This window comes from Tigriopus californicus, chromosome 10 (assembly GCF_007210705.1).
Source record: "Tigriopus californicus strain San Diego chromosome 10, Tcal_SD_v2.1, whole genome shotgun sequence".
Lineage (NCBI taxonomy): Eukaryota > Metazoa > Arthropoda > Copepoda > Harpacticoida > Harpacticidae > Tigriopus > Tigriopus californicus.
Window position 1 is genome coordinate 6,669,610 of NC_081449.1, and position 21,777 is coordinate 6,691,386.

Here is a 21,777-nt window from a genome sequence, read left to right on the forward strand (position 1 = left end):
AATAGGAAAGAAAACCTCTTCTCTCTTTAAATCTATGGGCGCACTAAAGGTTTGAATGATTTCTCTTTATCGTGGAGGAATCTTGAACCTTCATTAAATAACCACTGACAAGCCCATCATCCATTGGAGAACTGGTTAAAAAAAACATATTCCAGGAACAAACTATGAACATTTCACACGTCTGAGTTTATTTACGAAAAGCATGGACAAGTCTGAAGTCAACCATAAAATATTGTGCAATCAGTGAGCCGGGGCGAAACCTTTTTACTTGATACGGTAGAGAAGCTTCCTCTGCATTCGGTGTTGAAGCTCGCCCCTTCGAATCATGAACTGAATTACTTTCTGTACGGCCTTTTCAGGGTACTTCTGTTTGGCGAAATCCTGTAGGATGGAGTGTTCGGAGACTTGCGAACCAATGGCAAATCGCTTCTTGAGTTGTTTTTCGATCCGACTGATGAGCTCTTGATCCTCCTGAGTGGTGAAGCCTTCAGCCCCGGACAAATTACCAGACATAGCCGCATCCATTGTGGACACTTGGAAAATTCGAAGAGCCTCGTCCACGTGTCGCTCCGTGGCGAACGGTTGAAGCTCCATCTTGGCCAAGGATTCGGATAAACGAATGACAGCTTCCAGTTGGCGGACGGTGATGGGAATGGCTAATCGCTTTTGGGTCTCGTCCTCAAGCTCCTTGGTACTGTTTCTCATTTGAACGTACTTGGCTTTGAGCTTCTCACCGGCTTCCAAACTCAAACGCGGGCCACATTTCTCGCGGGCGTAAGCCACAAACTTCTTCATGAATGAGAGTGAAAGCTCCCCATTGGTGGTTTCATCACGGTTGGTGAGGGCTTGAACGTGAACATTCATCACGTGCTTGGCTAGAATCATGTCACGAGCCTCGTCGTGCTCATCCTTCACGATGAAGATGCAATCAAAGCGGGACAAGATGGTAGGCATGAAGTCGATGTTTTCCTCCGCTTTCGAGTCATCCCACCGTCCAAAGATGGAATTAGCGGCAGCCAACACTGAGCATCTCGAGTTCAAAGTGGTGGTGATCCCGGCTTTGGCGATCGAGATGGTTTGTTGTTCCATGGCCTCGTGAATGGCCACTCGGTCGTCCTCTCTCATCTTGTCGAATTCGTCGATACACACCACACCACCATCAGCGAGTACCATGGCACCCCCTTCCACCACGAAGTTCCTTGAAGTGGGGTCCCGCATCACGGAAGCCGTCAATCCCGCCGCGGACGAGCCTTTTCCAGACGTGTAAACGGCAATGGGAGCCACACGCTCAACGAACTTCAATAATTGGGATTTGGCCGTACCGGGATCGCCCAACATGAGCACATTGATATCTCCACGCCGGGTCAGTCCATCGGGCAACACTTTCCTCGATCCACCGAAAAGTAAGCAAGCAATGGCTTTCTTAATGTCCTTGGAGCCAAAAATGGACGGGGCGATGGATTCGGCGAAAATATCAAGTACATTATGCTTGGCGGCCAGACGGCGGAACTCTTCCTCTTCTTCATGAGTGAAGCGCAAGTCGCGAGACGTTCGACCGGAGCCTTCGGTGTCCACCTCGATTCCGACCACTCGCAAATAGGGCGCACGCACACCCACCGCACTTTTGTCCGAGCGTTTATTGGAGGTCTTGGCCCCCTTCTTAATCGAATAGATGCCTAAAACCGTGACTCGATTGCCCGGCACCACGCGATCAACCAAGGAACGATCCAAGAACAACGACATGTGTCGCGGCATCTCTCCATGCGGCACGGAATCCGGCGCTTCTTGCAGCTTCAGGATCTGGAAGTCCACGCATTGACACTTATCCGGCATGATGAAGAACGGATCCAGCGGGCATTTGGGTCGACCGGCTTGCTCGGTGTTACATTTCCGCGGCATGGCATAGCCTTCTAATCCGGGCTTGATATCAATATCTGGCACCACCGTCCGACAGGACCGACATTGCAAGGATATACGGGTAGCCTTGGCCCTCACACCAGAGGCCGCGATCACGATCCCGGGGATTTTGACCAATCGCGACACGACCTCGGCATTCAATTCGCGAATCGAGGCGGGATGAGCCTCGCTTCTGAGCGTGACTTGCATGGCCTGAACCTGCTCTTCGCCCTCGGGACGAGGGGCCGTGACCTCATCGGCCACTTCCGTGACGGCCTCTTCAAACAGAGGCAAGAGATCCCCGGGGTTCTTGTAGAGTTGATCGGCCAAAGTCTCGTCAAAACTGGACAAGTCCTCGATGTTGATCTCGAGCCAATAGTTCTGCAGGTTGTAGTTGCTCTTGAGGACATCGCGGTATTTGTAATGGAAATCGCCCACGTAGAACTGACGAAGGAACTCTTTGAATCGCTTCTTGAGAGCCAAACTCGTCTGCGGGTTGGTGGCCGTGGAGTCCGATTCCGAAAAGTTGTCCGAGAAGAACACACCAGGATTATCAAAACCTAACACGGAGAGGACCAAAAATCCAAATCAGCCATCTATTTAGGAACGAAAAAAAAATGGGGGCTGGTTGACTTACCTTCCATGTTCGGGTAAGGGCGTTATTATGGTTGGGTTGGGGGAAATCCTCTGAATAGGTAAGAACTTGAGGACGGACAATTGTTTTGTTTCACACTTTGGCGGGAAACAAGGCAAGTTCAGTCAGGAATGCCATACTTAATATGGATTGCTAGGCCAGATTTTTTGCCTAAAAGAACCATCCTTGAATTAAATTCTTGATAAGGGATAAAATTACCCAGTGCTTGGAACTTGGGGTACTAGCAGTCATCTGAATTTGAATTTAAAAAGATCTAAGATATTTGAAAAGGTTAGCTATGTACTACACAATTGATAATCAGTAGGTTGTATTTACATGTATGTATTTTGTACCAATATTTCATGTAAGTCGGAATGTCTGGCATTTCGATCGTAATTGGATCCAGATCAAAGTATCATCAAATCTGGTATCGGAGTCTCCAAATTTGCAACGCTGTGGGTTCGACCATCTCACACTCGCGAAACAGGATAGGAGGGAAAGATAGAGGGATGCTTGTAATTGAAAACTCAATCACGCGAAAATGTCTGTGGAGCCACGAACTGATTGATTTGTGCCAGCACAATTGAGTGTCTGAGTTATTTCAGACAATGATTCATTTTCTTCTAATTTAAGAGTCTTCTCTTTACTCTCTGCCTACGCTGCCACAATCTAAATTAGGCTGACTCCCGTAAAGTTGACCGTTACTTTCCTCGAATGACGCAAAATGATGGACTTTATACACATTTGATGTCATGCTGAAACACCACGGTCGAGTTTAATTGACATTTTATTCTCTATTTCAAATTGAGTTTCATTTCTACTAGCACATCTATGCAACAAATTATATGATCTAATCCAGAACTTTCGGCATTGTTGTTTCTTTTTTTTTTACCTACCATCCTTTTGATTTTGGTCACACCTAAACTTAGCCTGAGCTGAAAAAAAGAAGGTCGCCATAGGAGTTATTTGTACTTGAAAAAAGCTTCTTTCATAGGGTGACCATCAAAAACTAGCAAAACAATTATTAGTCAATTGTCAAATTTGATGAAAGGCCAACAAACATGGACTCAACACAACCAATAGATATTTCCAAATCTATTTAAAGGGCATGCTTTGGTTGATTAGTCATAACTGATGAAATTTGTTATTATGTTCAGAACAATTTTTTATACCATCTTCCCGGCTCTTTTCAAGTCGAAATATGCACCATTGGACACCAGCGGACTGAATCAACTCACTAGAGATTGTCAGGACGGTCAGGACCTTCCAGAAAACCAAGTGCTGCCAAACACTATGTTCCTCATGCCATATATAGCCAATTCAGCAGTCCGTCTCACAAATTCCAGAGACCCAAGCCTGGAATTCCTTATGATTGCCCTTTTCTCTCACAAATACCAACTATCGCTTTAGTATGAAAACTCTCGATGGTATGAGTTGACCCAATATAAGTCTCAATCTGGCTCTTTTTATCACACATCCCCAATGGCTTTTCAAGCGCAGAATGACGTCGATGATAAGTGATGGTCACAGAGAAGACGTCGTCGAGGACGCAGTCTTGGCGTTAGCCTGAGATCTATCTACGCTCTAGCCTCTGAATTACACACAGACACACACGCAGGCCTGGACGCTGTAGTTACTCGTTGCACCATCAGAAGATCGACGAAGAAGTAGAAGACGATGAGGAAGCAGATCAACTGAACAACTGAACATCAACTAGTCATCAGACGGAGAAGGAGAAGAAGGAAGAAGGTGAGAGTCTCACCTTACTACCATAGGTAGATTTGATTTGTTAATTGGCTTCAATCGTGCTAAATCATGTATCCACTTATCGGATGTAAGCGATTTGACGGGTCGAAATCCGCCTCTGTCTCTTCTTGATTGTTGTTGACCAGTGTTTTATTGAATGTAGGTAGGTCTGTCAAGCGTCGTCGAGGACGGTCGAGGACGGTCGAGGACGAGGACGATCATGACAACGTCATTTCGTTTCGTTCAAGTCTTGACGGTTTACTCGATCGACTCGAAGCCATGGTTCTCATCTGGCGGGGTAACTTAGGTTCTTGGATTGAGGTCTGAAGGTCCGCCAATCATCCGAAATTGCGAAATTGACGAGCCCCCAAATGATTTGGGCTTCAATCATGACTTCGATCAAGGGTTCATCAGGGTTAAGGATCAGAGTCGAGCTTATTAAAGTGGAGAATGACTCTTTGGATAGCGTGAGAAAGAGTCGGAAAATGGCTCATTGGGTGGGTCGTCTAAGCCTGCTTTGGGGTTTGACCCGCTTATTCGGGGTGGTGGGAGGGACTGTTCGCATCTGGCTCCGTGCAGGATGAAGGCCTTTGGATTTCCCTGGCATGGAATAAAGGACGATATCTGTTCTTGAATTGCAGATTGCTCGTGTCCCCAGGCAAGGGAAGAAAGAGACATTGTTCAGCCCTCTCGCAATCCGGCTCGATTTGAACCGGGACTGACGATTTACTATGTTTGTGGCGCCTTAGCCAGACCCACCTCCATTTACGCCCCCATCCTACGATGAGTGACCTCAAGCCCGACTTGGTGGCCAATTCCGGGCCCGAAACGCGGACCGGTGTCAGTTTGGGCCTCTCCGTTCCCGGGCCTGGCTCCAAGAAGACCACTCCTCCCGGAATCGCGCCGCCACTGAGTCTCATTATTACCGGGTTTTCCAATCTCCGCGTGGCCAAATCGCGTCATCGACGGCGCCGATCCACTCAATCCCAAGGCTCTCGCCCAGCCTTGCGGTTGAAGCCCAGTTCCAGCTTTAAGAGCTCAGTCATCAGTCCTCCGATGTCGCGCTCGCCGGGAGAGAAGAGACCCCTCTTGATGCCCGGCCGTCTCAAAGTGCCCGATAGCCTGAGATCCTTTTCTAGTCTTTCGCCGCCAGTCGGATCGCCCGTTAACGGTCGATTAGATTCGCCAGCTCAATCTGCGGCTCTGCCTCCAGTACATAGTGTGGCTTTTGATTATCGGGAAAGTGCTCCGTACGGATTGAGTAGTGGAGCCGCTCATGGGACCCAAACTTACCGGATTTCTCGATCCCTGTCATCGTCCTCTTTGCCTTCCTTGGAAGACGATGTGAAGGGCGCCTTGAACACCCTGCCTATGCCGTTTGGTTCGTTGTCGCAATCGGTTCAGGATTTCTCAGAGTGCTGCCGTGAATTAGAGTGCTTCTCGCTGGCTGAACAAGACCCCGATAGTATTCCTCGCCCAATGGTCAAAGTCCGGAAGCGACGAGGAGGTGGGTCGTGTCCGCCTTTGGGGCCCTCGGTCGGAGGGTTGCCGTCCTCCGACGAGGGCTCCACTCCGACCTCTCAATCATGCTCTCACGGTCCAATGTCACATTCGTCGAGTTGCGCTTCCGAAGCTCGCCAACATCAGGATTACCCCGATATTTCAGTCAACGATCTGGCCGGATATCTCGAGGATTCGATTATATTTCCCAAGAAAATGTCGTACATGGCAGAGATGATGTATACCTAGTGTCCAGTCTAGCAACAGATCATTTAATTCAAGCTCCCAGTACTTCTACTTTTACCACCACCACCACTACTACTACTACTACTTCTGCTACTACTGCTACTACTCACGTAACGTATCAATGATAACAACTGCCCGCCCGTTTTGGAACCGCTAATAAATTCGGAACCTCGATCATAACACCGCTTGCGGCATTCAGTTTTTGAGTTGGCTTGCTAGATCGCCCTTTGTTCATTGATTTCAGGGTTGCCTCTCACGATGAGTGTCGCCACCTCTAACCCTCCTTCTTCGCCCGTCTCGCCCTCCATCTTGGCCCGAGATTTTCTGACTCTCCAAGAGGAACGCGTTCGGCAGTACGGGATCCTGGCCAGGGCTCACAAGGCGTATATGGGCACCGCCCCCAATTATGACATTGACGGATTTCAAACCACGGTGACAAGTGTCACGAAGGCTTTCCAAGATATCTCTCAAAAGGTTATTGCCATGAAATCCGAATTTGACGTCGAGTTCAATGACAAAGACATGGCTAATCACATCAGCAAGATTCAATTGCTTGAGCAACGAAAACTCAAATTCACCGTGGATCATCAACTCGCTCTCCAACAGGTCATTGACCATCCCGACGATGCTCTCATGGAGAAAAATGAGCAGGCCATCAAGAAGGAACTGGGGAAGATTGTAGAAGAAATCAACGAGAATCTTGAAGAGGTACGATATCATATCCATGATCTTCAAGATAGATGAAAGTTGTGTCGAATAAACAAAGAGAAAAAGTACGAACAACCGAATTGATTGCCTTCTCCATCTGCCCTCTTCAAGTGAATGTCGTCAACAGTGATGAAACCTGTTTTCCACTGATTTCTCATCAATCCTAGCCCGTCGCAACTTCAAATCTATCTCCTAAAACCCTTCTGATCCTCTCAAAAACAAAGTTGACGCTGAAGAGATGGGTTGCTCTGGACCGACATCTGGAGCAGTTGTGACTTCGTTGAAGTTTCTTGTAGTGTTCCTTATTTCCTTGGCTTTCGGATGCGGATATGAATCGTGTCCGAAAACCAAAGATGGCATGATCAATGTGCATCTTGTGCCTCACACTCACGACGACGTGGGTTGGCTCAAAACCGTGGATCAGTACTACTATGGCTCTCAAAAAGACATCACCCCGGTCTCGGTCAAATACATCCTCGATTCAGTTATTCCGGAATTGGTGAAGGACCCCACCAAGCGATTCATTTACGTGGAAGTGGCGTTCTTTTGGCGGTGGTGGCAAGAGCAACACGATATCACGAGGAATCAAGTTCGAACTCTCGTTCATAATGGACAATTGGAATTCATCAATGGGGGATGGAGCATGAACGATGAGGCCGCCACTCATTACAATGCTGTCATCGACCAAATGACCTGGGGGTTTAGAAAGCTCAACGACACCTTTGGAGAGTGTGCTCGACCTCGGGTGGCTTGGCAGATCGACCCTTTCGGGCATTCACGGGAACATGCCAATCTTTTTGCGCAAATGGGGTTTGATGGCCTGTTCTTTGGTCGATTGGATTACGCGGATAAGGCTCAGCGACTCAAGACCAAAACAATGGAGATGATTTGGAAAGGTTCGGACTCCTTGGGCAAGTCCTCGTGGTTATTCACTGGAGCTCTCTTCAATGGATATTCACCTCCTAGAGGATTCTGTTTTGATATTTTCTGCGACGATGAGCCCATCATGGATAATCCTAGATTACACGACTACAATGTAAACAGACGTGTGGATGAGTTCTTTAAAGCTGTCAAAGATTGGAGTGAAGGCTATTCTACGAATCACATCATGATGCCCATGGGAGAGGATTTCAACTATAACAATGCCCGTACTTGGTATGACAATCTAGACAAGCTCATTAAATACGGGAACGCTCGTCAAACTAATGGAAGTCAAATCAACCTCTTCTACTCCACACCCTCTTGCTACCTAAAATCACTCAATGACGTGGGCCAAACATACACCACCAAATCAGATGATTTCTTTCCCTATGCATCGGATCCCCATGCCTACTGGACTGGCTACTTTACCTCTCGACCAGCTCTCAAGGGCATGATCAGGGAGAGTAACAATTTCTTGCAGGTCTGCAAACAGTTGGGCGCCTTGACCGATCGGGATTGGACCCCAGGTCCCGAGGGTGATGTCTCGAAAATGCGCGAGGTCGTGGCTGTGGCTCAACATCATGATGCGGTGACTGGCACCGCTAAACAGGCTGTAACCTTTGATTATCAACAACGGCTTTCAGAGGGAATCCAGGATTGCCAAGAGGTGATCAAATACGCCTATCAGAACCTCATGCCGACATCAAAGAGCTCAGCTGCTCCACCGGAATTGATATTTTGCCCGCTGATGAACACCACGGAATGCCCTATCACGGAAACGTCGACCCAACTCATCGATAACGTCTATAATCCTTTGGCTAGACCTGTGAGCAAGTATGTTCGATTGCCAGTTACTTCCCCCGGATTCGATGTGATCGCTCCCAATGGCCAAAAGATCGAGACACAAGTGATTCCCATTCCAAAGCCGGTTCTTCTCATCCCCGGTCGGAAAAGCTCGGCAACTTATGAACTCATTTTCAGGGCGGATCTCCCACCCATTGGGTTTAAGTCGTTCTTTGTCATTAAGAACGCCTCTGTTGCCGAGAGGCAATTGTCCAAGCCATCGAGAATGGCGAAGAAGGCCTTCCTTGGTAAAGGGAAGTTCCTCCTTGGGGTTGATCGAAACGGGCGAATTCAAAGGTTGTCTCACAATGGAAATGTTTTGGATGTTACTCAAGACTACGTTTGGTATGAAGGTCACCCCGGAAACAACTCCGAATTCGAGTTCCGAGCCTCTGGGGCCTACATTTTTCGACCCTGGCATGAGAAACCTCATGTTGCTCAACCCCAAGGTAATCCTATTGTTTATAAAGGACCCCTCGTCGACGAGATCCATATGAATTTCGGCTTCAATGTGAGCCAAGTTCTACGAGTCTACAAGGACAAACCCGAGGCTGAAATTGAGTGGCTCGTTGGTCCCATTCCCATCGGAGATCATGTCGGCAAAGAAGTTGTTTCCCGATTCAACACTCAATTAGACACGAAGAAAACTTTCTACACGGATTCAAATGGCCGACAACTTCTGAAGAGAGAGAGGAACTTCAGACCTACATGGAATCTAAATGTAACTGAGCCTATCGCCGGCAATTATTATCCCATCAACTCTAGGATAGCGATGAATGACGGCAAGACCTTTGTCACGGTTCTAACTGATCGGAGTCAGGGCGGAAGTAGCTTAAAAGACGGTCAATTGGAGATCATGATTCACCGGAGACTACTCTACGACGATGCGTTTGGAGTGGGTGAAGCCCTGAACGAAGAGGCCTTCGGTGAAGGATTAGTCGTTCGAGGCAAGCACTGGCTCCAAGTCTCCTCCTCAGCTGAGGCCTCGGCCAAGAACCATCGCCTTCGAGCCCAACAAGCTTTCATGGACGCCCAGATTAGCTTCACTCCGACATCCTTGTCGTTCCAAGAGTGGAAATCCCGATACAACATGGAATATTCTGCCCTCCAAAATCCACTCCCATACAATGTTCACTTGTTGACTTTGGAGGAATGGGCCGGTAATTCCCGTGATAGCCTGCTGATCCGATTAGAAAATATTTTTGACGCTCATGAAGACCCTGAACTCTCAAAACCGGTTACTATCTCTTTGAAAGATCTCTTTTCTGGCTTCAGCGTAACCAACGTTGAGGAAACTATTCTGGGTGCCAACCTCAGACGAGATTGCCTTGAACGCCTCACTTGGAATGTAGAGAAAGATAATGGCATTCACAGTTCAAATAATACTGCGGGTGAGGCCGCACAACAAGATAAGGATTCCTCTAAAGTGACATTAGGCCCTATGGAGATACGCACTTACATCGTTGATTTGGAGCCACGTCAATAGATTATTTTCTATCACTGCACTTTGGAGAGAGAGAGAGCAATGATGGGCAGCAGTTCTTCAATTTGCGTACTTATCTTCCTCATTGGGATATTCTCCATTACTTGGGCTCTGCCTAGTGGTAAAATGAATTTATTGTTACATATCTTCTAACCTACGATTTTAATAAAAAATCCATCCACGTAGCATAGGTTCATTGCTCTTTTGAAGATCCTTTTCTCCCTCTTTGTAGAAATGGCGGGTTGTGAGAAAGCCGAACCCAGGTCCACGTCAAAAGCTGGCCCATGGGAGGAAAATTATCGCATTCCGGAAGATACTCTCCCAATACATTATGACTTGTACATGTATCCGAACTTGGAAACTGACAAGTTCTCGGGCCACGTGACCATAGAGATCGATGCCAAGCAACCAAGAGGTCATTTCTTGGCTCATATCAAGTACTTGAATGTCACTTCATCCTCCCTGACTGACGACCAAGGCGAAGACATTCTCATCAAGGAGGCCTTTGAGTTTGCTGCCAATGAGTTTTGGGTGGTCCAATTGGACTCGGAGGTACCTGTTGGAAAATATTTTTTGAAGTTGGAATTCACTGGACCTTTGGATAATGGCATCCTCGGCTTTTATAAGTCCGTCTACGTCGACTCCAATGGCAAGGAACGCGCCATTGCCACCAGCAAATTTCAACCCACCTATGCTCGACGAGCTTTTCCCTGCTTTGACGAGCCCAGTTTCAAGTCGACCTTCAACATCACGGTAGTCAGGCCAAGCGAGGGTTAAATCGCTCTCTCCAACATGCCAGAAACGACCTCTACCCCTGATTCGCCCTCGGTGGGTCTCACGGAGGTGTCGTTCGAGAAATCGGTCCCCATGGTGACTTATCTGGCCATATTCATCGTGTGCGATTTCAAGTACATTGAGAGCGCCACTCCTGAGTACAACATTCCATTCCGCGTGTATGGGACCGAGGATAATCAAGCTCTCCTGCAATATGCCACGGATGTGGGCAGCCATATCACCGACTTTTATCGCAATTATTTTGATGTTGAATACCCTCTACCCAAATTGGACATGGCGGCTATTCCAGATTACTCCTCGGGAGCTACCGAACATTGGGGCATGATTACTTACCGGGAGACGAACATGATCTATGATCCGTCGGAAAGCTCATCTTCAAACCAACGGAGAGTAGCGAATGTCATTGCCCACGAACTGGCTCATCAATGGTTTGGCAATCTCATGACTGTCAAATGGTGGAATGATCTTTGGCTTAACGAGGGATTTGCCTCTTACATCCAATACAAGGGTGCGAAGAGCTTCGAGACCGATTGGGATATGGACTCTCTGTTTCTTACGGACGACTTGTACCGTGTGTTTGATCTCGATGCCACTTTAAGTTCTCACTCGATTGTCGTGGACGTGGATACTCCCGATCAGATCACCGCCGTGTTCGACACTATTGCTTACAGCAAAGGTGCATCGGTCATCCGAATGATGGAAAACTTTATGGGAGAGAAAGATTTCCAGTTGGGGATCCATAATTTCCTTGTCAAATACCAATTCCAGAACGCGATCACTCAAGATCTCTTTGATGAGCTCACCGCCGTTTCTTCAGATGGTTTGGAGATCACAAATGTAAGTTAGCAAACATAAGAAAATTTGATTGCTTAAGAAGAGGGAAATTTTTCTTCCACAGATCATGGATACATGGACCAGGCAAAAGGGATATCCATTGGTCACCTTGAGAAAGGAGTCCGGACAGTATAAGATCACTCAGAAGCGTTTCCTCACAGATCCAGATGCCTATGACAATCCAAATGAGACATCACCTTATGATTTCAAATGGGAGATTCCTGTGACGTATATTTCTTCGGAAGATTCGACTCCTAAACAAGTTTGGTTCCACAAAGATGATGAGTCGATCTCTATGTAAGAAAGAACTATCATAATTTGTTGCAACCAAGATTTACACTACCTCCGTCGATTTCTTTTCTAGTGATATTCCAACTGGAACAATGTGGGTCAAATTCAACGTAGGTCAATATGGCTATTACCGCGTGAACTACCCCCAAGAGGATTGGAATACCCTGAGCCAAACCCTCATTGACTCGCCACAAACGTTCTCCATTTCTGACAGGACAAGCTTGATTAGCGACGCTTTCGCTCTGGCTTCCGCTAGTGTCTTGGATTATCCGACCGCGCTGAATATGACCAAATACTTAAAAGGCGAGAGAGATTTGACCCCATGGAACGTAGCCCTCTCTGCTCTGGGGTATCTTTCCAATGTATTATATTACACCCCCACCTATCCGAATTTGGCCAAATACAAAAGGCAATTGATACAGCCTTTGTACGAAGAACTAACATGGACGGACGATGGGACTATCGACAATCGACTCCTGCGTGTCAGTATTCATGATCAAGCTTGTGGTCTCGGAATCGAGGATTGTTTGGACACCGCCGGACAAATGTTCACGGATTGGATGGACAACAATCAAACCATTCCGCCGAACTTCAGGTCTTTGGTTTATAAGTATGGCATGAAAACACGAGGCAATCAAAATACTTGGGATTGGATGCTAGCTAGATACAAGGCTGAGAAGAACGCCCAAGAAAAGTCCAAGCTCATGACTGGATTGGCTTACATCCAAGATCCGGAGATTTTGTACAATTTCATTCAGATTGCCAAAGATGAATCCGTGGTGAGGTCCCAAGATTATTTGAGCATGCTCAACATCATTTCGGGCAATCGGGTGGGTGAGCCTATTGTATGGGATTTCTTCCGTAACGAGTGGGAATATCTGGTCGACAGATTTACTCTGAATGATCGTTATTTGGGAAAGCTAATCGCACAAATTACGGATCGATTTTCAACTCAACAAAGGCTCAAGGAAATGCAGGACTTCTTCATCCAATATCCTGAGGCTGGCGCTGGAGAATCGTCGCGAAAGATTGCTTTGGAAACGGTTCAAAACAATATCAAGTTCTTGGAAACCTACTCCGACGTTATTGACCAATGGCTGAATGATAATGCAAGAAATCAAAAAGAGCAATAAAGCTTGTGGGATAATATTGCCCCAACATAACATCGAGTAATTTTATAAGGCATTCAAAGAAAGCACGCTGAGAATTTTAGGTATCAGAAAAAGGAGAAATAATCCATTCAATTCCACATCAAAATTAGTTCCGTTTTGTTTTTACTTGGCATTCGCAAATCCAACTCGGTCGTTCTTCATATCAAACTCGGTGTAGAACCTTCCACTGGAAAAGAAAGAAAGTGTCCCTTTACAATTATTCTATCACTTTGTCAAAACGCAATTCGACTTACATGAACACATCTCCCAAGATCCAAATAGGTCCCATTGGTGGGGGCACATCCAGACCCATGAAACCAGACAAGCAAATGAGCTTGCCCATGGATTTGATTTGCATCACGTAGTCCTTTCCAGTCAAAGTGAATTTCTTGCCTCCAAGAGTGAAATCAATGTTGGGCAGGGAATCAATCTTTTTACAATCAATCATGTACTCTCCGCCCATGACTGGAGTTCCACCCAACATCTTGTTGATCTTTGTCACTTCATCCGAAGGTCCGGCAATCAAACTGGTACCAGTATCGGCAATAGCTTGGCATCCCTTCTTGCAGAACGATGTGCCTCCCACAGTAACGCTATCCATTTTGAATTGCCAATAACCTTTCCGGGTGACAGGGACGTAGGCAAACGGTGCCTCGTAATGGTCGGGGTCAGATCCTCCCAAAATGATCTAAAAAAGAAAACGACAAACCTGTTATGTTAGCATAATTTCATCATATTGTGGTAGGGAAAGCTCTTACCTCTCCGCCAACTTCCGCATCGGGGTTGCGATTCAGATAGAAGCTGAAGATGGGATCATCAACCTCGCCCTGTTGAACCATGTTGTTGAAAACGGGAGTCACTTTGTTCACCGCGATGTTGGGATAACCCATACCCAAGATGCCGTCAAATTTGGCAGCCACAAAAGCCATACCCGGTTCGCTCAGAGCCTCGGCGAAAACTTGATTCTTAACGTCAATGCCTCCGACATTGACAGTGTCCTGAGAGAGGAATCCGGAGAGTGAGCCCGATCCGTATTGAATGGCGAATTTCTTGCCGTTCTTCTTGTAAGTCTTGGAGGCATTAGCATCGTATTTGTTATGGAGCAGGCAGGCAATATTGGTGTAATGGCATTTTCGGCTAGGAACCCACAAGTTGCTTGATCCAGTATCAAAAACCACCATGAAGCTCTGAAGAGGGTTAATTTTTGTTCATTTTGATGTGTACGTTTCAAGTTAAGTAAATCGGTATTCAATCTTACTTGGGGTGGATTTCCAATAGTAATGGCTCCAAAATATTGCGCATCAAGGTAGTTGGAAAGCGGTTCCGGATGGGGTCCTTTGGTGTTCCATCGTTTCCTCACAATATCCAAAGACGTTCCCACCGCTTGAAAATGTCGTCGTGCGGTTTGAATTTTCGTGACAGGGACTCGCACCAAAGGTTTTTCTCCCAATACGTAGCCCAAAAGGGCCAGAGTAAGAAATGCGATAATGCCTCTCATGATTTGTGTGTCTGTTCACTTCCAAAGCTCAAACCAGAGTGAAGCCGGAGAAGCCAAAGTTCAACAAGAAAAATCGCCTTAACTCGCCTCTGATCAGACAAAGAAATTATGTTAGCAACACAACTACTACGACAACGGATGAGAGTTTCTACGTACTTTTCCTATTCTCTCTATCGACTACACTAGCCATTCGATGCGACTACGGACAAGGTGCGCCCTACAAGGAGCGATACTCGATCCATATGGCCAGCTTGGTCTTAGCGTTGTTCATGGTGTGGGTCCGTTTGGTCCGTTGACTCCGTCGTCTATCTATCTCTATCCAAACTCTTGATCAAGGAGAGCCTGGGCACCAAAGAAGACGCTTCAAACAAGAACGAGAAACACTTCCAGGGCTTCCCTCCTTCCCCCGCCCACGGGCAAGGGGGCCAAGGGTCTAGAAAATTCTGTGGATCAGTTGGGTAACTGGGGGGCTTAACAAATTCTGTGTAGCCAAGATTCCCGTGACTCTAAAATCAACGGCAAGCTGAATAAAGATAAACTATATTTTAAATCAAGGTCAAAGAAAAGTATGAAAGAGATTGAGCAGGGTAGTTTATGACAAATGCAACAAAAGATACCAATCCATCAAAATAACCGAAATTTTGGCAGGAAACAAATATCATTTACTAACATTAAAACTGAGCAAAAACTTTTACAATATCCCTGCTTTGCTTCCTGGACGAAATGTGTTTTAGTAGCACCTGTTTGATTGAGATTTCGTCCATTTATTCATGCAATTCAGTCAATGGGGGAACAATCAATTAACTTGATATTCACCCACCTACCACCTAGAACATTTGAATCATGTTTTGGTCCAAGGGCGAACTTTTAAGAAGTCATTTGGTCTCTCGTAATTACGGGTCGGAAAAATAGTTTGTTATTTTGGTCAAAATAGTTTCTTTAAGTTATGAAAATCAGCCAAAATAAGTTCCGAAAACGCAAAGATAAGTTCTAAAAAAGGTTGTTTTTTTTTGCCCAGTTATTCAAGTATAACGCTGGTTTTTAAGGTCAAAATTTCTTGATCATTGCTTTCAAGATGTTCTTGCTCTATGGATTGAGTCTTGCCTTTACATCAGTAAAAAACCAAATTTCTATGAAGACTCCTCAGTGAAAAAACATTATTTCCGTTAAAAGGGACTATTGAAAAACCTAACATTAAACTATGAACGATCCAATTTTAGTCGAAAGGAAATTGATAACTCTTTGACTTTTGGCCATCTAAATACTGACTCTCGTAACCCCAGATCTTTGCCATTGGCCTGGTTTGTAGTAAAGGGATTCACCGTTCTTGCATAAAGTTGTCTACTCATCAATGGTGGTTTGAGGATGGACACCGAAAGGCTCACTCAGTTCTCTCGGCCTCTTGTCAGTCATCAGCAGGTCGTTGGTTTTGAATATGAAATCCTGAAAATCCTTTCCCCGCCCTCAAAGAATTGCTTGATAACTTTGGGTCTCAAGTTTTCGTGAAAAGGGTCTATTGAAAAACCTTGCACCACACAATGAATGATCCAGTTTAGTCTAATAGAGATTGGTAACCCTCTGCATTTTGGACATCTGAAGACTAACTCCCGTTTAGGGGTTCGCTGTTTTTGCATGAAGTACTCCACTCACTAATTACAATAGGAAGAAGGGATGTTCAAAGGTAGCTTGTCCTTTTTTTCACCCGTACATTACACAGTCCATGAGACTTAAGACGTGCTTTAATGTACGGTGCACTTCCGTCCACGTAGAAGGGACGCAAAGAAAGCCGAGAAATAGGATAGCTCAGTTTCATAGTTTTAGAGCTGACCCTATTCCTAAACCTAATCCCACCCCACCCTCCTTCCTTAACTCATTTAACTTCCTCCCTCCCTCCCTCTCCTCCTACCCCCCACCCTCTCTCCCAATTCCCTCCTCTTCCTTCAAATACCCAATCCACCCCTATTCCTATAAACACTCTCTTCCTTAATATTCCTTACCCCACCCCTATTCCCAAAATACGTTCCTATTCAAATGTAGCTGTCCAACCATTTCCTCAAACCCAACCATCCCCATTAGCTCATGCTTTGCCTCCAGTAGAACGTAGCTTTGTTGATAAGAGGGATTTTTTTACGGTTGGAGAGGAGGGTCCAAGATCTTGTGAACTTGGTCCGTCAAAAGAGAGGCCCGTAAAGGGGCTATATTTGAACGTGCATTGTCTGATTTCTAAAAAGAACAGCACAAAAGTTAAGACCTTAGAAGAACTAGCCGTTGAGAGAGAGATTGCATTCATCTCTATAACAGAAACCTGGCTTCGGCCAGGGGTCTTAGATGAAGAACTAACCATAGTTGGTTTCAACTTAGTTCGTTGTGATCACAGATCTGTAATTGTGATAGGATACGCCCTGATAACTAGGCCTAGTTATACATTGACGTAAAATTTCATTAACTTCTATTTAGCACATGTTTAGTTATTAGAACTTAAAGGTTGAGTTTTACGCCTTAAAAGATCTAAAAATGGCCTAATTATGTTTCCAGTTATTCCCAAGGAATGTGATAGTCTTTTTCAATGACACAACAAGAAATAATATTTCTCCATTTTCTTTAAGAATTCTAAAAAAGCAAAAAGCAGCAAAAAGTGTCGCTTAAAATTTACAAAACATGCAAAAGGGCCTTTCATTTTACTTAAGTGCCAAAAGCTATATACACTTTTACATTATGTTCCTGAAAATATTGAACGATTCCTGTGAAAAGCTTAATTTTCCAAATTGTCACTTTTTGCTATGATTAATTTCTACGTACTAGCGATGTTTTTATTCAACGTTAATAGAATTTTGCCAAAATTCAAGGTTAAGCTTGATTAAAGTTGCGATTGACAAGTATGGCATCACAATTGTGAAATTTTGACATTAAGTAGGTTTTGAGTTGAACTATATTGGGGTTTTTTTATCTGCTTCAGAAAAGTGAAATATTTCCATTTATATTTTAGGCATAAAAAAGCTCATCATATTTCTTGGCAATAGCTTTAAGATATAACCGGAGCAATTTGTAGTCAAATTTGATGAAAATGCAATCTTTAAAAACGATAAATCTTATTGTTTGCTCCATGGATTTGAATAAAATGGTAGTTCTAATCTGAGCTAGACTCCAAGATGATTTTTTTGCAAAAGTTGTTCTTTTTGTTTCAATAACAACGAAAATCATTATCAAAAGTCTTGGCATTGGCAAAAAAACTTTACCAGTATTATGAGTAACACTGTGCCTAACAAGGCTCCGGAATCCCAAATCCCTCTTTACCAGGTCCTTCAAGCTTATCTGGGGCATATCATGATCTCTGGCTGATCTCTGGCCTCAATGGTGGCCTCAGTTCGACAAGCTCGAGGTCGACCTGTTGAGGCAGTCGAAATGAGGCCACCTTTGCTGCTTTGAAGAGGTCCAATTTTTTACGGAATCCAAAATCCCTCTTTACCAGGTCCTTCATACTGGTCTCGGATACATCATGATCTCTGGCTGATCTCTGGCCTCGATGGTGGCCTCAATCTGACTGGCTCGAGGTTGATAGTTCAGCCACATCTTGAATATGCTTCACCCATCTGGGTTCCAAAAAGTTCAGCAGGTTTGCAAAAGCTTGAACAGGTCCAAAGATGTTTCACTAGGAACATGACAGGAATGAGAGAACTCTCGTATTGGGAGAGGCTAACAAAGTTTGGACTGTACAGTGTTCAGAGAAGGTACGAAAGGGATTTGATACTATACGTTTTGTAAAGCATCCATGTGCTTTGCACCAACGTAGGTTTTTGGGTCAATTGTAGCGACCTTAGAGGCTTAATGTACGTTTTGAGATCACGATCAAGCCACTGTGAATCCACGCTAGTGTGTAGGGAATATGTGCATGGGCATTGCTGATCTGGGAGCTTCTTTCAAGTCAGACATGGACAAATGTTCAACTAGCATTCCAGATCTCTCTTTCGTTCAAGAACTAGCTCAACTCAAATGCGTTAGCAGATCAAATGTCATAAAAGATTAAAAAATAGAAAATAGACAAAATATAATGTTTTAAATGCACCGGGGATTACATACCCTATAGCGGTCAGAGAAGCCCGTGAGAAAAACAATACCATTTATATTTTCCTAGTCCGGTGAGCACATTATGGCACATCAAACAGTCCTGCTTGACAATTGGCACTCTTGTTCAAGTTGCAACTACTTTATTTAATCGAATTAAATCCAACTTAAAACTCATTTTGTTTTCTTGAAATCCAGGGACATTGTCTATACATAGGCCACCTATGGAATAATTTTCCTTTTCTATTTCTTTTTATTCTAAAGTATTGAAAACTTGAACTTGTACTAACTTCTAATTCTGGAATTGGCTATATCTAATGCAAATGAAGATCTTCTATTCACTTTAAGTCAAGAAAATTTTGATCCCATTTTTGATTGGTTATTCTGAAAGAGGAGTGGTCTAAGAACTTTCCCAAGCTTAAGCTTGTCAAAAATACGTGCATTGGCTCGATGAAACTTTTTGTCAATCTTGCAATTTGATTTGTAGCTGTAAACTTGAAAAAAATAACAATTTAGAGTCACGACTGAATCTTCATCCAATTTCATCGTACCTCTAGCGGTGGAAAATAAGGTTGCATGGTTTCGACATTAGTGTTGCGCCCAAGTTTCTGTCGTTTAAACTCTTTCCATTTCTCGATGTTTTTCATAATTCAAGGTTACCGATGTATCACACTCGGTGGTAATTAACTTAACCTTTTTTCTGAACCAGACGTTTTCTTTTCCTTGTTTATGTTAGGAAAAAAATACTACCATTACGCAAATATTGACTCATTGCTAATTAAATTTGCTTCTTGCGCTGATACGAGATGCCCTTGCTTTATTGCTGCCATTGGAAAACTGAATAAGCATTTTGGCATTTTAGTTTTGTTGTTGACATGTAGGAGGAAAAACGTATGGTTCTTGACTTGCAAAAAAGTAGCTTTGACTTTTTATTGATCTTCTTCTCCTTTAAAGAACTTGTTATCCTAATGTTGCTTGGGAAATATTACAAAAAGTAAGAAGTGTGTTGGTTATCATAGCAACACACTTTCCATCCAAATAATAGCAAAAAATATGCAGAAAAAATAATATTCTGGGAAAGTGCTTTAATAGGGCTTGTCAAGTGAGCGCATTCATGAACAACTGACGTTATTCCATGGAATAAAATCAAAGACAACATGCCGAGCCAAACCCCACTGTGCATGCATTGATTTTTGACATCTATTTCATTTTATCTGCTTGACTAAACAAATAGCATTGTGGTATTACACCAATTTGATAGTGAGTTCACCGAATTATACCAAATGTGGTCATTTTGATGAGTTTTATAGCACAGGCCAAAAGAACAAGTATGCCCCTAGTGGAGGTTGAGAGCCTAAGTTGGACCCTCTAGAGCCTGGCTTTCAAAGAGGACGCTCTATATTGGTCCTTGTTGTTGAAAATTGTTGAAATGGGCCTTCTGTTGAAAAACTGAGGACACCAAAATATTTTAATTGGAATTATGGATAAGTTTTGTATTAAAAGAATGCATTTATTGGTTGATCTTTGCCAGAATTATCATTTGAATGTTTCTTAAAGCCTACTACCAACCAGGCCTTGCTTTCTCTTTTGCCAAAAAAGCCTCACGCATCTGCTCTTTTATTTTTCCAAGAAAGGAGACAGAAAGAGAGTAGTACCCTAAGACACAGAATATAAAGGGACAGTCTTGTCAGCTGAGGCTTTTGCTTGCGCTGTTTGATAATTATTTGCCGCTTTGGACGCATGAAGTTCAGTTCTTAGAGGTGCTTTTTTTCGTTTCTCAAGAGTCAATTGAAAATTCAGTGGGCATATGGTGCAAGTTGTTGGTGATGTTTGTTGTAGTTCTCCCGCCCCAAAATGCCCAAAATCAGGCTGTGGGACCACATTTTTCCTAAAATTTCATTCACTTGACATGCCTTATAGCACATTTGCTCTAAGAATACAGTCAATAACTTTTGTGTCTTGTAACTGGACCATAAGACAGTCATCAAATGTCCTTTGCCTGCTGGTTCTATGCACACTATGCTCTTTTTTATAGTCTTTTTATACTGCAGCTGAATGGGTAACCAGTGGACAATGGAACTCCAGCCTTAGGGCCTTGCAGCTGTCACCTAGTAGCTCAGCTCTGAAAACTACTGATGGGAAAAAGGCAAGTAGCAAGTCATCATAGACACCCAAGTTGTACTTCTTTACAAGCAGAGCTTTGCCAGTGCTAGAAAGCAACATATATATCAAGATACATTATTAATATTCTCTGGTACAAAAAATTGACAGAAACAAGTCCAATTTTTGGATCATCAGACACCAAAACTGTTAATTTTTCGGAAATTTAGTCAAAACCACCTGAATGTTTAAAACTGCTCCAAAATGACAAGATATTTAAACTACAGACTAAACTAGTCTCTACTCATCACTCTAATTTTACAATCACTCATGAACTCAAATCATTCATAAAAGGTTTTATCACTTTTGTTTGTATCTGTCTTCACATGATTCCAAAAGTTTTGAATGAAGCCAAAAAAGTCATGGTTCTTCACTACTAAAGGCTCTTTTTCCTTTTTTTTGGGCGCTAGAGTTTGCTTGACTCTTATTACCTCGCAGTACCTATACTTTTTTCGTCTTGACCTACTGGGGATCCCATGGGAACCCAGTAGAGGTAAGTGTTGCGACTCCTTTAAGCTCTCTATTTAATGATCTAGCAGAATAAACTAACCTACTAGTTCTTACCTAGATATACTAGCCAAGACAATTCAAACGCAATAACTGGTTTGCATGAGGTTGTCTCTCTGACTGACTGACAGGAAAACGAAGCTTTATTTTTCATGTATAGGTTTCGTGATAAAATCAAATCTTGTTTGATCGGAGGATGGAGCTAAAAAGTGCAATCTGAGGTTTGAAATTAAGATATGATAGATATATAATTTATAGATAAATAAAATTAGATATGCCATGTACTCAGCTCCCTGAAAAGCGGAAATATTACTTTGAAGCACAAGAGATGGAGGCACAAGCCCGTATGGGAAAAGAACACTTTGGCTTGTGAATTTGAAGCGCCACAAATACGAAATTTTTCCGTGGCGAAGCAAGATCTGATTCCTTTTAATCAAAAATAAATAACCATAACCTTTTTGCTTAGCAATTTGCATCAGGATATGTCTTTCATAGTTTCCAT

The 21,777-nt window shown here is 43.9% G+C and overlaps 5 protein-coding genes across 8 annotated transcripts; 3 read left to right on the plus strand and 2 right to left on the minus strand.

Moving 5' to 3' along the window:
• Nucleotides 1-149: 149 nt before the first annotated feature.
• On the minus strand, nucleotides 150-2,688 carry LOC131888981 (DNA replication licensing factor mcm5-A-like). Its single transcript, XM_059237956.1, has 2 exons — nucleotides 2,534-2,688; nucleotides 150-2,456 (listed from the first exon to the last, which is right to left on the minus strand). Exons 1-2 carry the CDS (start codon nucleotides 2,538-2,540, stop codon nucleotides 265-267), a joined length of 2,199 nt encoding a protein of 732 aa, XP_059093939.1. The 5' UTR covers nucleotides 2,541-2,688; the 3' UTR covers nucleotides 150-264.
• Nucleotides 2,689-4,028: 1,340 nt separating this feature from the next.
• On the plus strand, nucleotides 4,029-6,810 carry LOC131888984 (required for excision 1-B domain-containing protein-like). 4 transcript variants are annotated; one of them, XM_059237960.1, is made up of 2 exons: nucleotides 4,029-4,305; nucleotides 4,918-6,266. In XM_059237960.1, the coding sequence occupies exon 2, from the start codon at nucleotides 5,060-5,062 to the stop codon at nucleotides 6,023-6,025; it is 966 nt and encodes a 321-aa protein (XP_059093943.1). In that variant the 5' UTR covers nucleotides 4,029-4,305; nucleotides 4,918-5,059; the 3' UTR covers nucleotides 6,026-6,266. The 4 variants fall into 4 exon arrangements, with proteins under 4 accessions (XP_059093943.1, XP_059093942.1, XP_059093945.1 ...); XM_059237959.1 differs by having other exon boundaries at nucleotides 4,029-4,279; XM_059237962.1 differs by lacking the exons at nucleotides 4,029-4,305; nucleotides 4,918-6,266 and adding exons at nucleotides 4,332-4,439; nucleotides 6,267-6,810.
• A 153-nt stretch (nucleotides 6,811-6,963) lies between these two features.
• LOC131888980 (lysosomal alpha-mannosidase-like) lies at nucleotides 6,964-10,367 on the plus strand. Its single transcript, XM_059237954.1, has 2 exons — nucleotides 6,964-10,098; nucleotides 10,210-10,367. Exon 1 carries the CDS (start codon nucleotides 6,969-6,971, stop codon nucleotides 9,978-9,980), a length of 3,012 nt encoding a protein of 1,003 aa, XP_059093937.1. The 5' UTR covers nucleotides 6,964-6,968; the 3' UTR covers nucleotides 9,981-10,098; nucleotides 10,210-10,367.
• A 256-nt stretch (nucleotides 10,368-10,623) lies between these two features.
• LOC131888982 (glutamyl aminopeptidase-like) lies at nucleotides 10,624-13,060 on the plus strand. The gene is made up of 3 exons (XM_059237957.1): nucleotides 10,624-11,609; nucleotides 11,671-11,903; nucleotides 11,971-13,060. Exons 1-3 carry the CDS (start codon nucleotides 10,770-10,772, stop codon nucleotides 13,028-13,030), a joined length of 2,133 nt encoding a protein of 710 aa, XP_059093940.1. The 5' UTR covers nucleotides 10,624-10,769; the 3' UTR covers nucleotides 13,031-13,060.
• On the minus strand, nucleotides 13,028-14,669 carry LOC131888983 (lysosomal aspartic protease-like). The gene is made up of 4 exons (XM_059237958.1): nucleotides 14,307-14,669; nucleotides 13,807-14,235; nucleotides 13,303-13,736; nucleotides 13,028-13,235 (listed from the first exon to the last, which is right to left on the minus strand). Exons 1-4 carry the CDS (start codon nucleotides 14,544-14,546, stop codon nucleotides 13,172-13,174), a joined length of 1,167 nt encoding a protein of 388 aa, XP_059093941.1. The 5' UTR covers nucleotides 14,547-14,669; the 3' UTR covers nucleotides 13,028-13,171.
• Nucleotides 14,670-21,777: the final 7,108 nt, after the last annotated feature.

Coding starts and splice junctions, on each gene's coding strand:
- LOC131888980 (XM_059237954.1), top strand. CDS start 6,969: ATGGGTTGCTCTGGACCGACATCTGGAGCAGTTGTGACTTCGTTGAAG.
- LOC131888984 (XM_059237960.1), top strand. CDS start 5,060: ATGAGTGACCTCAAGCCCGACTTGGTGGCCAATTCCGGGCCCGAAACG.
- LOC131888983 (XM_059237958.1), bottom strand. CDS start 14,546: ATGAGAGGCATTATCGCATTTCTTACTCTGGCCCTTTTGGGCTACGTA. Junction 13,737..13,806: donor ATGCGGAAGTTGGCGGAGAG/GTAAGAGCTTTC, acceptor TTTCTTTTTTAG/ATCATTTTGGGAGGATCTGA. Junction 13,236..13,302: donor ATCTTGGGAGATGTGTTCAT/GTAAGTCGAATT, acceptor TTTCTTTTCCAG/TGGAAGGTTCTACACCGAGT.
- LOC131888982 (XM_059237957.1), top strand. CDS start 10,770: ATGCCAGAAACGACCTCTACCCCTGATTCGCCCTCGGTGGGTCTCACG. Junction 11,610..11,670: donor ATGGTTTGGAGATCACAAAT/GTAAGTTAGCAA, acceptor TTTCTTCCACAG/ATCATGGATACATGGACCAG. Junction 11,904..11,970: donor GATGATGAGTCGATCTCTAT/GTAAGAAAGAAC, acceptor TTTCTTTTCTAG/TGATATTCCAACTGGAACAA.